General features: G+C 42.7%; 4 protein-coding genes across 5 annotated transcripts; 2 read left to right on the top strand and 2 right to left on the bottom strand.

Annotated features, from left to right (window-relative positions):
* The first annotated feature begins 443 nt into the window (after nucleotides 1-443).
* On the top strand, nucleotides 444-2,663 carry lrrc42 (leucine rich repeat containing 42). Its single transcript, XM_056421226.1, has 7 exons — nucleotides 444-1,130; nucleotides 1,204-1,335; nucleotides 1,424-1,545; nucleotides 1,653-1,738; nucleotides 1,820-1,933; nucleotides 2,069-2,153; nucleotides 2,230-2,663. Exons 1-7 carry the CDS (start codon nucleotides 742-744, stop codon nucleotides 2,511-2,513), a joined length of 1,212 nt encoding a protein of 403 aa, XP_056277201.1. The 5' UTR covers nucleotides 444-741; the 3' UTR covers nucleotides 2,514-2,663.
* A 1,140-nt stretch (nucleotides 2,664-3,803) lies between these two features.
* On the bottom strand, nucleotides 3,804-6,721 carry tmem59 (transmembrane protein 59). Of its 2 annotated transcripts, none has more exons than XM_056421227.1 (8): nucleotides 6,514-6,721; nucleotides 6,183-6,288; nucleotides 5,986-6,080; nucleotides 5,687-5,839; nucleotides 5,497-5,569; nucleotides 4,878-4,998; nucleotides 4,662-4,779; nucleotides 3,804-4,516 (listed from the first exon to the last, which is right to left on the bottom strand). In XM_056421227.1, the coding sequence occupies exons 1-8, from the start codon at nucleotides 6,667-6,669 to the stop codon at nucleotides 4,364-4,366; spliced, it is 975 nt and encodes a 324-aa protein (XP_056277202.1). In that variant the 5' UTR covers nucleotides 6,670-6,721; the 3' UTR covers nucleotides 3,804-4,363. The 2 variants fall into 2 exon arrangements, with proteins under 2 accessions (XP_056277202.1, XP_056277203.1); XM_056421228.1 differs by having other exon boundaries at nucleotides 5,497-5,539.
* Nucleotides 6,722-6,816: 95 nt separating this feature from the next.
* tceanc2 (transcription elongation factor A (SII) N-terminal and central domain containing 2) lies at nucleotides 6,817-9,625 on the top strand. Its single transcript, XM_056421229.1, has 4 exons — nucleotides 6,817-8,086; nucleotides 8,176-8,317; nucleotides 8,688-8,881; nucleotides 9,137-9,625. The coding sequence occupies exons 1-4, from the start codon at nucleotides 7,988-7,990 to the stop codon at nucleotides 9,323-9,325; spliced, it is 624 nt and encodes a 207-aa protein (XP_056277204.1). The 5' UTR covers nucleotides 6,817-7,987; the 3' UTR covers nucleotides 9,326-9,625.
* Nucleotides 9,626-9,683: 58 nt separating this feature from the next.
* Nucleotides 9,684-12,828, bottom strand: cdcp2 (CUB domain containing protein 2). The gene is made up of 6 exons (XM_056421548.1): nucleotides 12,762-12,828; nucleotides 12,209-12,556; nucleotides 11,657-11,998; nucleotides 10,468-10,821; nucleotides 10,130-10,308; nucleotides 9,684-9,989 (listed from the first exon to the last, which is right to left on the bottom strand). The coding sequence occupies exons 1-6, from the start codon at nucleotides 12,826-12,828 to the stop codon at nucleotides 9,684-9,686; spliced, it is 1,596 nt and encodes a 531-aa protein (XP_056277523.1).
* Between the last annotated feature and the right edge of the window lie 548 nt (nucleotides 12,829-13,376).

Below are 13,376 nucleotides of genomic sequence, written 5' to 3'. Positions count from 1 at the left end.
ACCGTGAGTCAAAAATAACTCTTTTTAATTTTGCACAAATGTTGCAGTCAATTTCAGTAAATCAGAAACCAAAAGCGTTATTAAAAAGAGGTTAAAGGAAAAGTGACAGAAGCAATGGAGGAAAGACAGAAATAGACGATTTTCTTTTCTTCGTCTATTTTTTTGAATTTATATATATATATATATACAAACATTCATATATTATAATAATATAGTATTATATATATGTATTATATGTATATATATATTATCCATACAAATACATACATATATATATTATTATTTTTAAATATTTTTATTTATATTGTTTTATTTTGTTGTTTTAATAATGCAAGAACAAGACATTCTGATTCACACTCCATACCAGTAGGTGGCGGTAATGCACCACATAGTTGTTTGCCAACCGCCAATAAACCTCACAGAAGAAGAGGCAGTGAAACAGGAGTGGAAGAAGAATTAGTGAAGCGATGAGACGGCTCTGGCTACAACAAGGACAACTTCTACAAACGCGCAAGTGATTCATAATATTGCGTCATAAGTGAATTAAAATGAGAAACGATAACAGCAAAAATATATATATATTTTAAGTATTTTATTTAGGAGTCCTTTCGTCTTGAGCTCAGTCAACGACCATGGATTAGCTAACGAGCGAGCTAACGTTCTTGTGAGTTTGTTTTGGTGAACGCTTCAGCCGTCTAAAGAGTTGCGTCCTTCTCACGGGGGAAGAACAAAGTGCTGACCATGGACAATAGCGCCATTTATGTCCGAGAAAGAGGCAACCTCCGTCGTGTCAGTGACATCGTCCTGGCACAGCCGAAGCCAGTGTCCTCGTGCAGAAGGACGAATCCGTTTGTGCTGCGGAAAGAGCACTTCATATTCACCTACAACGCCGAGGGAAGTCTGCGATACACCACCAAATCTCTCTTTGACACCACGCTGCTGTTCGTGGCCGACAACATCCACCACGTGGACTCTCTGGTGGGCTTCCCCGAGCAGATAGGAGACCGGCTGTTTGCAGCAGCGGAGGAGAACCGTGTGTTTTTAAACGCAGACGTTTCTCCAAAAGCCCTGCAGCTGTTCGGCGACGCCTACGGGGAGATGGTGCTCGGCTCCCTCTGTCTGAGAAACAGGTGAGTTACAGCCTCCCTTGTTTTACCTGCCAGAGACGAGCAATGGCATTCTCGTGTCCCTTCATTTCTGCAGGTTTCCACTCTTGCACGAGAGGATGGAGGAAATTAAAACATTTCACAGTTTGAAGTCTTTAGACCTGTTTGGCTGCAGACTGGGCGACGACCATGAGATATTCCAGCATCTAACGTCCAGCTCGTTGTCCAGGTAATATAACTGATTTCGGAGTCTCAATGGCGTGATGTGGAGTGTTATAAAGACCAATGTTACTAACGCATCTGCCGTTCTCGTCCAGCAACCTAATCCAGCTTTTTATTGGTGGTAACGGCCTGTCGGACGTCGGCCTACAAAGATTGACCTCACCTATCCGGATGCTGAGGAAAGGACTGGACCGTCTCCAGTTACTTGACATTTCCCGTTCGTGATCAATATCAGCTGTCATATTTTAGTGGCAGTGCAAAGTATCGCCACCTCCAAATTATAGAATATCGAAATGGACATCCAATATTCTGTTTCTTGTACAGATAACCCCATCTCAGTGAGGGCTCTACGATACCTCGCATGCCTCCCCAAACTTCAACATCTGGATGCATCTGGGACCAGTTTGAAGGTAGAAGGCTAATGGTTGTGTGTAACACTTGGCTGCAGTTTATTGTGGTGGTGACGTTTAAATGCATTTCATATCTCCCAGCTTGGCTCTGCATTGAAGACGACCATATGGGACCTGTTGGGGCTCATTTATTCTGAGATCCCTCTGGACAACTTTGATCACTCAAGATGTAAAACAGAAGGTTGGGCCGAGCAGGTACATGTTTTTAGACTATTATAATAGCAGACATATGTTTCTTTAATACAAGCGATGTAATTTAATTTGGGCTAAATGTTGCAGATATAGTGCTGTTTTACATCCCATAAATAAATGCACTGTTTCATTCTCCAGGTTGTGAACCAGTGGGAAACAAATAGCTCACAAATGCCCAAGCAGAGGAAAATGGATGAATCCAAAACATCAGCCCTTCACTTTTGTAAGATCATTTCGCGTTCACATTTTAAGATGCTATATTATGGCAGATGGATCTTAAACGTGTTTTTGTTCTCCAGTTGGCAGGCAGAAGTTTGTCAGAGAAGTCCTGAATGCAGCCCCTTTGGTTTGTGAGAGCGAGCCGGAGAGACTGCATTTCTTCAGACCCGCAGACAAAGATCACAGACCAGAGAAACAGAATCCTTCCACGATAATTCATCAAGAGACGCCTTCCCTGCACAATATCAAGAAAAGGCAGCATCGGTCGGAAAAGTGTGACGGTGCAAATCGAAGTCCTCCAACAAAACGTTTGTCCTCATCAACTCTTTCTGCGGAGGACATTGACTTGATGAACAGCTATTGATGAACCCGGCCGCGCAGCACGCCGAGCGGAGCGTGTTTAGCCGGAAACATTCCGCCTCAAAAGAACAATGGTTGCTGATTCACGCTGGTGAACTGCAAACACCTTATGCACAGGTGGCGTACATTTTTATGAATAAAGTTTAGTATTATTTATATGACTACTTCTTTGCCTGACATTTTACTGTTTTGAGATTCAATCAATGATTTGTAGTACGTTTTGTTTTTATGTGTTTCATACTTCTACATTACTGTTAATATAATTCATGTTATTGTTGAACACACAATGGGTAGTTAAAGTTTTTTGATCTTTTATTCCACTTTCTTTTTTTTCACGGCAAAACTTGACACCAATCTTACCCACAATGCAACTATAGCGCTTTGAGGAGAGATTCATGCGAGTCATTTGCCAGAGGGCTGGTTAAGTTCAGTTCTCGCCCTCACATGACCAGATTTGTAATTTTTTGTTTTCAAATTTATATTCCGCTGACGCAAGTGTTATAACTCGAGGCGATTTATCACACTTTGCACTCCTCCCTCTAAAGCCACAAAAGGCAGACGCTTGTTTTTCATATGCAATAGCGTTCCCCAAGCCCTGTAAACAGACTTTGATGTGTATTGCTGAGCAGTTCTGCTGCAAATCAAATTAGTACACAGCAAACCTGGAGGCCGGGGAGCACTCCAGTGCGAGAACGCTGTACATAGCACAGAGTGTGAGGAAAAGATATTTCAGCCATTTCATTTTTCTTACTTTTTGGTAATTTCTGCCTCTCCGACATGTCCCCTCACAGCAGCACTCATTAAGGTCATCGCACAGTCGCAATAAACAAGCTCAGGGGAAGCCGTTTCTACAGATTACACAATCCTTTTTCCAATTCTAATATGAAGCAAGTTGTGATTGATTTCTGAACATGCAATCCTTTTGACACAATTCCCCTTTATACAAAGATGAGAGAAGTCACTTTCATCATAGGAAAACTGTTGCTATTGTCTGCAGTCGTGCATAAACAATTGGCTGCCTTTAGTTTAAATAATGTGAACAATATAGCTTTAAAAATCCTGCAGAACTTGTTTTTGATGAGGAAGTGCTATGCCCACAAATGCAATATTGGGGAATTAAGACTTTCACAGCATCGTCACAGGAAACACAATATCCTGTTTAAGTTCTGCCTATGAAAACAGTTGCACTGGTTACTGAAACTCAACAGCGACATTCTAATTGAAAATGTTTTTACAGACAGACTTCACGTTACTACAGTATATTGTGAAAGAAAATGACACCAACAATACAAAACCAACTGCACTCCATTGTATTTATTTCTGATGAACAGACAATAGTGAAGCAAAAAAAAAAACTACTGCGTGTCCTGTCAATATTAACTGAGATAAGGAACGTCAGATTTTATTGTAAAATTCAACATGTAAATCACTGCAGTAGAAACATGAGAATGTACAGAGTCTGCAGTATTAGCACAATCTGACACACAAAAGAGAGCTTGGTTAAGGAAAAGAAGAAAAAAAATCACTGCAAATCATAAACATTTCATTTAACCATTATTCAATTATATAAGCACACAGAGCTAATGCACACATTGAAAGTGAAGAAAAATCCCAAAACATTACACTGCCAATTACTTTAATGCCTCAATTATACAGGAAATAAATCCTTTTCATCAATCCAAATTCTAAAAGCGTCAAAGGAAGACGAGACATTACATCAGTTATACAAAATCTTCTGCAAGTAGTTACTCCTGTTTAGCTAAAGAGAAGCCCAGGTGTTGTGCAAGAGGATAAAAATCAACCAACATCGGATTCATAAAAGAGGAAATCCCTCCTCTGCTACGGCTTTGGCTTCTAGATGTCGGACTGGCTCAGGCTGACTTTGGAAGGGAGTGGCCCGGCCTCTTCCTCTGACCCTTTGGAGGTAATGATCAGCAGGGAGGATGCTGGGTACGGAGTCAGTTTCTGGTCCTTCACGTTCTCCCTGTCTCCATAGATGCTCAATTTCTGAATGAGGGAAGGGGAGAAAAGAGGAAGTTATTTCAATATGTTTCTGTCTTTGATATTGTCAACATAAATACTCAAAAGTAAAGATAATAACCTTGAATACAACTATAATAATCAACTTTATGGGGAGGAGCACAGAACATACCTCAGCAGGTACATACTGGTCGACAGCCGTTGCCACCGTGGCACAGCAGATCCAGATCAGGACCAGCACAGACAGGATCAGAGTTGTGGTGAGGATCCACCCTGGGAGCCAAGGGTTCCTGAGAAGGATTGTGCAATTATAAGACCTGCTGGACTGGTTCTGTTCACGGTACGCTCTGCGAATCGAGTTGACAATGCGGATGAAGGCGTTGCCAACCTGGAGAGACAGTTGAAGAGATTGTAATCATCGGCATAGCTACGGTCCCCGGTCATGTCTCTGTCCCTCTCCTGGATCAAAGTGCGATGATATTCTTTGTAAACTGGGCTCAATCCGGGAACTTCAAAATGAGAAATGAAAATGTTATTGACATGCACACGGATGCAATATTATTATATTATTTTCCTTTTGATAAAAATTAAAAAAAGAAGCTGGAATCCATCTATTTTTTCCTTAAAACCGTCTCTTGCACTGTCCTCTGTGTGGCACTTCAGGGACCAGAGGAATCCCCCTCCCCGCACAACCGTTCCCATGTTGGATCAGGGCCGTGTCCCACTTCACGCCGAGATTAGTCAGCCGGGGTTTTGCACTCATTTCTCAAGCTCGCCTTTTCAGATTAAAAAATGTGCCTCTGTTATCCCTGTCGTTAAAAGACATTTTGTCTCAATAGGACTACCAGCTTTACCCTTCTTGTTCCAGTACTGATGTATTTTATGGGACGACTACAGAGGTCTATTGCACAGAGGAACACAAAAAAATCTAGTTTCCGACTATACAGGCAACACTTGTAAATACACTTTAATTGTTGTATTGGAAGAAAACTGAGTGGAGGACTTACAGCTCTTCTGCGGCTCCTCTGCAACATCCTTTTCCACTTCAAACTGAGAGAAAAACCTGACTTGTGGTTCAGTCTTATAAACAGAAGACAGAGCCATATTGTTTACATTGTTCTACATTAGGACAGTAACAGGATGTTTGCATGTGGGCTCAGATCGCCTGGTTTTCCTCCGCCCTACTCAGTAAAATACCTGGAAAATGACAACTTTGCCATCATCAGCCTGGAGGTAGAACGTCCACGTGGAGGTGATGAAGCTGTGGGCCTGACTCATCACATCCTCCCATAAGCCTCTGACCAGAGTCAGCGGGTGCAGCAGGTGAATCCTCGGCATCATGGCCTCCAACTGAGAGAGAAAACAACAACAACAACGAGCAATACCGAGTCAGTGCACGGTTCTTTATTTGAGATGTGTACACAAACTGCTGAGTCATTGTTACATACTTTACGTGGCCGTTAAGGCCCGAGTGTGTACCAACCAGGTGGTATTACCTGCTCAAGCCGATGCTCAGCAAATGGGAGCTGATTCTGGCAGCCCAGGTTGCAGGCATACTGCTCATCGGAGTGGGAATAGGCTTCACGGCAGGCTGCGGAAGTGTGGAGGTGGAGAGAGATAACGTAGGTTAACACTGGATCACACAGATAACGTGCGCAGAGTAAACAGGTCGACGGCTCGGTGCGCAGCTTACTGGATTCACACTCGGATTTCGTCTGATTCAGATCGTCGCTGTCACGGACAAACTGGCAAATGGAGAATAGACGACAGCCTCGCTGACATGCATAGAGTTCCTCCTCCTACAAAACAAACCACAGGACCAATTGATCGCCTCGACAGACAACAACAACAACAACAACAGCAACAGTTAAATACGACTCGCGTTCAACATGCATGCTCTCCTTCCCAAACAACATGTCATTGTACTAAGACGTTGCCACGTTTGCTTCGCCAGGACACCAACACGTTAGCCGACGCTAGCAAACATCACTTTGCTCGTCGAGAGGAGTCACTGCGTTACTCACCCGTGGGTACGTGTGCAAACTGTATGTCATTTCACATGACTTGTGGCAAGATTGTGTGTTTCCCAAGACGCTGTCGAACACATCTCCAGATGCCGATGTGGCCGCGAAGAGGACGCACAGTCCCCACGTACAGACAAAGAGGAACCGGGAACCCATTTTGTCAGCGAAAACCTAAACAAACAACAAGCTCTTCTTCCTCCTCTTTAATCGGGCTGTTATCTCGCGGGAACTTTGACTCACGCGAGACTGTCGTTATCATAAAGTTGATGCATTTAAGTACTCCTCGTAAACTATTGGATTAAAATGTGTTAGACAGGCAAAGGATAACCAGTGTAGAAATATATTTTTGTTTTCTTGGAAGGAAACTGTTTTTGTTAGACATTATGTTGAGCAGGTTAGACCCGCTTGAAAATAAGTTGTGATCACGTTTAGGGTCCTTTTTAGTTTCTTAAGTTGCCTCACTTCAATATTATGCATAGTCATTTGAGTTACATGGTATTTATAGTTCATTTATTATTTAGTCTTATGCTTGTTTAATTACGCTGTGATTTGTCAAGCCGTACAGAAATACGTTCTGCTGCAGGACAATGCATAATATAATTGTACTTGGTTGAGTACACTATATGTGTGCTTGTCACTGACTAACGAAAGATAGGTAAGACACTAACAGTTTAAGTATACATAAATACAAACTACTGCATTTTAATTAGAAATCCATCATTTCTCAAATCGGATACTGACACAATTCTATTCCACTGGTTTACTCTCCAGAAGTGTGTCATTATTTTACTCAATAACATTGTTTTAAGAAGGGACATCAACAAATAGCGTCACAGGTTAAAAATTGCACAGTTAATTAAAGACAGACTTTTAGAAAAGAATGAGGAGATCGACCGATTTAATTCATGTCCAAAATAAACTCATATAAATAATGTCTTTCACGGTAAGAATAATACAATGTTATCATAATAAAGGGGTGGTGAATCATTCCGTAATGTATTATTTTGTATTAATGTTGCTGTATTTATTGTTTTGATTAATGCTAATTTACGTCACTACAGTATATGTACACCGCTCCTAACAATTTATTTATTTCCCACCTTGTTCGTTCGGCACTGTTATTTCCGACAGCACCTAAAGGCAACATCAGTCCCTACTGTTTACGATAGCCATTGGCTTTACCAAACAGATTTGTCACCGTTGTGATCATAAAGGCAGCTATCAATCAACTCGTGGGCAGCGGAGGATGGACGGATGATTGGAACCAAGCTAGCAATGACTTTAATACTTAGTATTTTATACGGAGGTCATATTATCTAGCTAGAGTTAACCAGCAAGCTAACTTAGCACTGATGGTCACTGCACCTTCTGATCTGAACTTCGTTATTAGCAAACAATTTCCCTTTTATTGAACCCAGTGTTAACCGTGTAATCACGAGCTATAGTTCAGTAGCTTGCTGCTCTGTGTTTGAGGATGGACACGTTTGTAGTGCGGCTTCCCAAGAGGGAAACACCTGTGAAACCAAAAAGCACCGAAAAGGTTTACAAACAAGCAACTATTGAATCTTTGCGGGTGAGCTGGCACACATCAAGACAGGCAATGTGCGCGTTATTCTGTGACACGTGTCCTGAAGTCGGCCTGTGGTGTTTGGTTGGTTCCAGAGGGTGGTTGTGATTGAGGACATCATGCGCTACAAGTCCATCCTGGAGCTGCCAGGACAGAGCGAGGACAACCTGCTGACCGCCTTGACGGAGCTGAGCAAGAAGATCCCATCCAGGGAGGTGCTCAAGTCCACGAAAATAGGTACAGTGAGGAAAACCTCATGTTTAGATGGCATTTTAAATGCAATGCTTATGCATATCGCTGTGTAGACTGCCCTGCAGATGTGGAAAGCAGAAACGTGCTGTGACGTCATACAACCTGATATATATTTGTTTTAATTTTAAGTCTCTGCTTAGGCTGTAACTCAATCCAGTTTAATGGACAGTTTGTAGGTTGAACACGCATCATGGTGTCAAGTCCTGAGTTGTCTTTCACTGTATTGTTACAGCAGCATTATTACTCAAAAGAGCAAACAGCTATACAAATAAACCTTGTCAATGACAGGCCCTTCATCAGATTCACACTACTCAAATTATTTTATTGCATTATGAAAACATCCCTCTCTTCTAAGGTCACATGGTCAACAAAATGCGGAAGCATCTGGACCCTAAGGTGAGTTCAACGGCTGCAAAGGTTTACACTGACTGGAGGACATTCATTGAGGAGAATTCCAATAAGCCGGCTATTGAAGTGCGCTCCGACAAAAAATCTGAAGGAATCCGGAGCAACGCAAGAAGACTAATGTCTGAGACCCTGGAGGTCAAGGTGAGAACGAGCGTCTCAGAGATGTAATGTCTCATTATGTTTATCCCAACTCTAATTTAGATGTGACATAACCTTGGATGGGATATTTTGGAACTATAAAATGGAGAATCCTACATACATTCAACTAGTAAAGATATTGTTACTCCTGTCACTTGTTACTACAAGATACAGTATGTTTGCTGCTATTCCCGACATCTTTTTCTATAACTGTTTGCTTATGTATGTGTTCTTGTTCTGTTCTTATCCACCCTCCAGGAGGATTGTGTTCTTATCGACAACATTGAGAGAGAAGTGTTTCACCAGAGCTCCCGACTCGTCAGCATTTCATACAGACGAACTGTTCGAGCGCTGGTGTTTGCCTTCAGACACAACCCTGATACTCGAACTCAAGTGAAGGACAACACCATATCAGTCAACCAGCTGGTTTCTAAATACAAGAAATAACTGGTAGACTTCTGGTTGTTTTAATTTAAATCTGTCATGGTTCTCTTGATCCAGACACATTCCATATTTTAGAAAACGTTTTCTTTATTTTCTGTAAAGGAGATATAAAATATGTGTTACACTTTGTGGCACATTAGCAGCCTCACAATTTATTTATACATGCATGGATAAAGAAGTACTTTATTGTTGGTGGTAATGATCATGTCATCCCTTTTGTACTGGAATCAATCAGTTTTTTGTTTGTTGATGTGTTTTTATACTGTTGGTGAACATTTTTATATAAAATATGATTGAAAATAAGACGGCGTAAGCTTTCGAATCCTTTGTTCAGACCATATGTATAAGTGTCCATATATTTCTAAAGAAGCACCAGCCAAACAATAGCTACCACCATGAGAATAACAGCCAAAACACAGATGCTAATGAAGACGATGTCACTCAGGTCATGAGGCACAGCTTCCGGACGCTCTGCGTCGTCAATGCTGCCACTGTCCGTTTGCTTGGCCTGCTCCTCGAGGCGTCGCTCCTCTGCCGAAACGATGGACACCGATGCTATCTTCCGCAGGGCGTCACACTGCACTCTATATTCCTGCACGTTTTGCTGCTTCCCGTCAGAGAAATCAATGTAGAGCTTGTTTACCAGCACTGTGATGTTCCCGTGTTTCTGCAAGGGAGCAGATGTAAACAGTATAAATAGAAGCAAGTCGCAAATGTCCGTCACAAATCAACTCGTTTGACAGCTAAAGTATGGTGAGTCATGGACTTGTATGATGGGCCAGTAAGTGCTCTGAGACTGATAGTCACCTGGCCAGCAGTACCACAGTTGAGGAACTGAGCAAGTATCTTATATGAGGTGGCTGTCAACTGGGCTGCGCAGGTCGGGTCTCCCAGGTAGATGCTCTCACGGCCCAGCTGAGGTAAGGACTTCTGTGGTATCAAGATGGTGAATTCTGATCTCGTGCAGCTCACGTTTACAGGTACCACTTGGATTGAAGGGGGGAGGAGGACACAGCACACATATTATTTATTTTTATGACGTGGGAAAGAGTTTGTCGAGATAAATGTGGAGCATTTTTAAAAAGGGGTGAATGAGTTGAACCTACAGCACCAACAGTAGAAGTAACAGCACAGGGAACATTTACCTCCAAGATAAGAAGCAGAGAACCCTCTATGAGCCTCATTTCTGTCTGTGCTGAGGACCACCAGCAACGCGTTGCCCTTTGAGACGAGAAAGGGAGATTGCTCGCTGCCACACCATCGGCCCAGCAGGGTGTCTGTCTGACTGTCCCCGTCATAAACTGCAACAGAGTCGTACTCACACTGGTCCGACAGACTGTTGCGCTCTTCCAAGTCCATGACGGGGAAAAACAGTTTGATGCGGTACCCGTCTGCGAGAGTGATGCTCCAGTGGCAGTTGACGTTGTTTGGGTAGATGTTTGGGAAAAAAGGGCTGGTGAAGTTATCGCTCACAGCTGACAGGACCTGCTGGCATTCACCTGTCAAAGTACAGTTGATATGCGTGTCAACTTTATTTATATTAGATTCAGTGAGTGAGTATCGCTTTAGGATGTTGCATTCGTTTGATATGAGTGACTCTCCAAAAAAAATTGAAGTTTCTGTATATAGATGTATTATTGTTGCCAAAACAAGATTACTTCTTTCAACTTTAAGAAATAGTTCCCCAATTTAGGAAAGAAATGCTCATTTATTTTCTGCCTGAGAGTTTTATCAATACCACTCTAAATTGTGAGGGTATAACTCATGGAACTCTTTGCAAAAAAGAAGCATCCCCCCCCTTGCCAATTGTTTTTTGCTGGACAAGGTGAAATGGGGACAGTCTGTGATCAACTGTCTGTCGTGTTTCGATTTGATTTACGTCTGGGCAAGAACACCCAAGGACTTTTACTCGTTCATGCTGGGGAGGGTGTGAGACTGTTGCACTGATGAACTCTGCTCTATTCAGAGATAATGCTTTATATTGTAGCAGAGGTGTGGTTCATTTTTATTTAATCGGATGTCAGGATCTTTTCCAGGTCATGTTCGAGGTCTTTAGGTCTGCCTTGTTTAAAACATCCCCTGTTATGTGTTATGTGTTTCTCGCCCTCTTTTCTTCTGAAAGGGCAAATAAATAGGATTTCTGTGAATGTTGCTTTCTGCAAAGCAGAGTGCCTGGCACAGTAATAGGAAATCACGTTGTCCTTTTTTCATTTACAATTAAACCAAAAAACAAGACAGTGGGGGTCAAATACTGATATTCCTTAAAAGGACTTTTGCATACTGGTGTGAGAAGTATACATTTGTAATGCAACCGGTCACATCAAACTTTCCAACCTGAGTAATAGTAGGCCTTGAACCCACGTCCACCAATGTTGAAGTCGGACTTGAAGATCACCAGAAGTTGGTTGGATGTGGTGACGACGTTGGGGGGTTTGTCTGCCCCGCAGTATTTACCCAAGTGGCGATGGGTGACTGTCGGGCCATCGAATAGGGCAACAAAGTCAAAATTACATCCCTCGTTGTTTTCCAGTTGAAAGTCCAAGAAGACCAAAGTGACCACGCTGGTGTCAGACACGTGGATGGCCCAAGAGCAGTCAGCATTGTTGCTGTACTCCTGAGGGTAGCCTGGACTGGAGATTACACCCGATAGGCCAGTTAAGACTCCACCGCACATATCTAGAAAGAACAGAAGCAGAACTTTGTCAATGTGAGCATGATCATTTGCTGATGGGATCATTTAGCCTCTGTTTATTGTTTTGGTATGCCACGCCTTCTTGCTAGTTAAGGTCAACATTTAAGGGATGTTTCTAAAAGCCAGGAATTAGGGTATTATCAGAAATAAATCCCACTGATCCCCGTCATATTGCATGAAATATCACGAGTTACCTTTCCTGTAGCCAACACTGAAGCCCCTGTAGGCCACATGGTGGTCTGAATGGAAGAGGATGGACATGACATTCCAGGAAGAGGTGAACTGTGGAGGGGAGATGTCACCACAAAATGTCCCAAGGAGGTTCCCCTCATCCTCCGGTACGCCATTGTAGATCTTGATGTAGTCGTAAGCACAGTGGGCATGGTACTCCAGCTCAAAGTGGTGAAAGGTCAGGAGGACGGAGGAGCCCTCGGCCACAACAATAAGCCAGGAGCAGTCAATGTCGTAGGGATACCGGCCCGGGAAGTTTGGACTGGAGATATTGCCAGATGGCGCAGAGAGGATTCCTCCACATTTGACACCTTGCAATGACAATAAAGATTCATGACTCTTTCCATGCTTACTTATTTATTTGACTTTTATTTCTCGCAACCTGATAAACCCCCTTAGAAGTGCATCACAAGCTGACATTGAAAAATTGTGGCCCAACCTTTCTGCATATATATTACCCTGCGAGGTAATTCCATCCAATATAAACATTGCTCCATCAAGATCATAGCAACTCACCTTTTTTAGAATCCGCCTCGTCAACAAGCAGTAGTAAATGAGTCAGTATAGCCACCCTGAGACTCATGTTGTTATTGTTGATTCGGCCTCTGTCACGCCATAGCGACCATACCAGCAGAGACAAACAACGGCAGTGTCAGAGTGCACAGCCTCGAGACATCAGCAGTGATACCCGGAGAGGTAAAAGGACTTTGAAAAATTCATTCACTGCCTGAATGAGGAACCCGATACCTACGCCGGCCACGCTGAGCCCTCTTCGCTAAATTTTAATGTCTGATATCCAATGAGCATGAGTGGCATGTCAGGACACTGTTTGGAGAGATCGCATACATTTTTAATGACGGTCCCACGCACATACTGACCACCAGCTGCAAGGGGAGTTGATAAAAGAGACGGGAAGAAAGAGAGGACGAGTATCACATTTGTCACTCATATAAATGGCTTCTTTAGAGCGATGTGAGGGAGAAAAGAAGCCAGAACTATGATGTCGTGGACTAAGGGAGACTGGGCAGACTTTGCTTCTCTTGTGTGAAAGCAGCTTAAGCACAAAACAAAGACATCCACATCTTAACTTTGAAAAGGAATGTAAGTCTATGAAGAAATGTAATGTTTTGT

Source organism: Pseudoliparis swirei, chromosome 8, assembly GCF_029220125.1.
Source record: "Pseudoliparis swirei isolate HS2019 ecotype Mariana Trench chromosome 8, NWPU_hadal_v1, whole genome shotgun sequence".
NCBI classification, from domain to species: Eukaryota; Metazoa; Chordata; class Actinopteri; order Perciformes; family Liparidae; genus Pseudoliparis; species Pseudoliparis swirei.
The sequence above is the reverse complement of the archived record's forward strand: the minus strand, read 5'-3'. Positions and strand labels throughout refer to the sequence as shown.

Coding starts and splice junctions, on each gene's coding strand:
- lrrc42 (XM_056421226.1), top strand. CDS start 742: ATGGACAATAGCGCCATTTATGTCCGAGAAAGAGGCAACCTCCGTCGT. Junction 1,336..1,423: donor ACGTCCAGCTCGTTGTCCAG/GTAATATAACTG, acceptor GTTCTCGTCCAG/CAACCTAATCCAGCTTTTTA. Junction 1,739..1,819: donor CATCTGGGACCAGTTTGAAG/GTAGAAGGCTAA, acceptor CATATCTCCCAG/CTTGGCTCTGCATTGAAGAC.
- tmem59 (XM_056421227.1), bottom strand. CDS start 6,669: ATGGGTTCCCGGTTCCTCTTTGTCTGTACGTGGGGACTGTGCGTCCTC. Junction 6,289..6,513: donor GTTTGCACACGTACCCACGG/GTGAGTAACGCA, acceptor TTTGTTTTGTAG/GAGGAGGAACTCTATGCATG. Junction 5,570..5,686: donor GCAAAGTTGTCATTTTCCAG/GTATTTTACTGA, acceptor TCTGTTTATAAG/ACTGAACCACAAGTCAGGTT.
- tceanc2 (XM_056421229.1), top strand. CDS start 7,988: ATGGACACGTTTGTAGTGCGGCTTCCCAAGAGGGAAACACCTGTGAAA. Junction 8,087..8,175: donor CAACTATTGAATCTTTGCGG/GTGAGCTGGCAC, acceptor GGTTGGTTCCAG/AGGGTGGTTGTGATTGAGGA. Junction 8,882..9,136: donor CTGAGACCCTGGAGGTCAAG/GTGAGAACGAGC, acceptor TCCACCCTCCAG/GAGGATTGTGTTCTTATCGA.
- cdcp2 (XM_056421548.1), bottom strand. CDS start 12,828: ATGAGTCTCAGGGTGGCTATACTGACTCATTTACTACTGCTTGTTGAC. Junction 10,309..10,467: donor CTCTGCTTCTTATCTTGGAG/GTAAATGTTCCC, acceptor CTTCAATCCAAG/TGGTACCTGTAAACGTGAGC. Junction 9,990..10,129: donor ACTGTGGTACTGCTGGCCAG/GTGACTATCAGT, acceptor GCTCCCTTGCAG/AAACACGGGAACATCACAGT.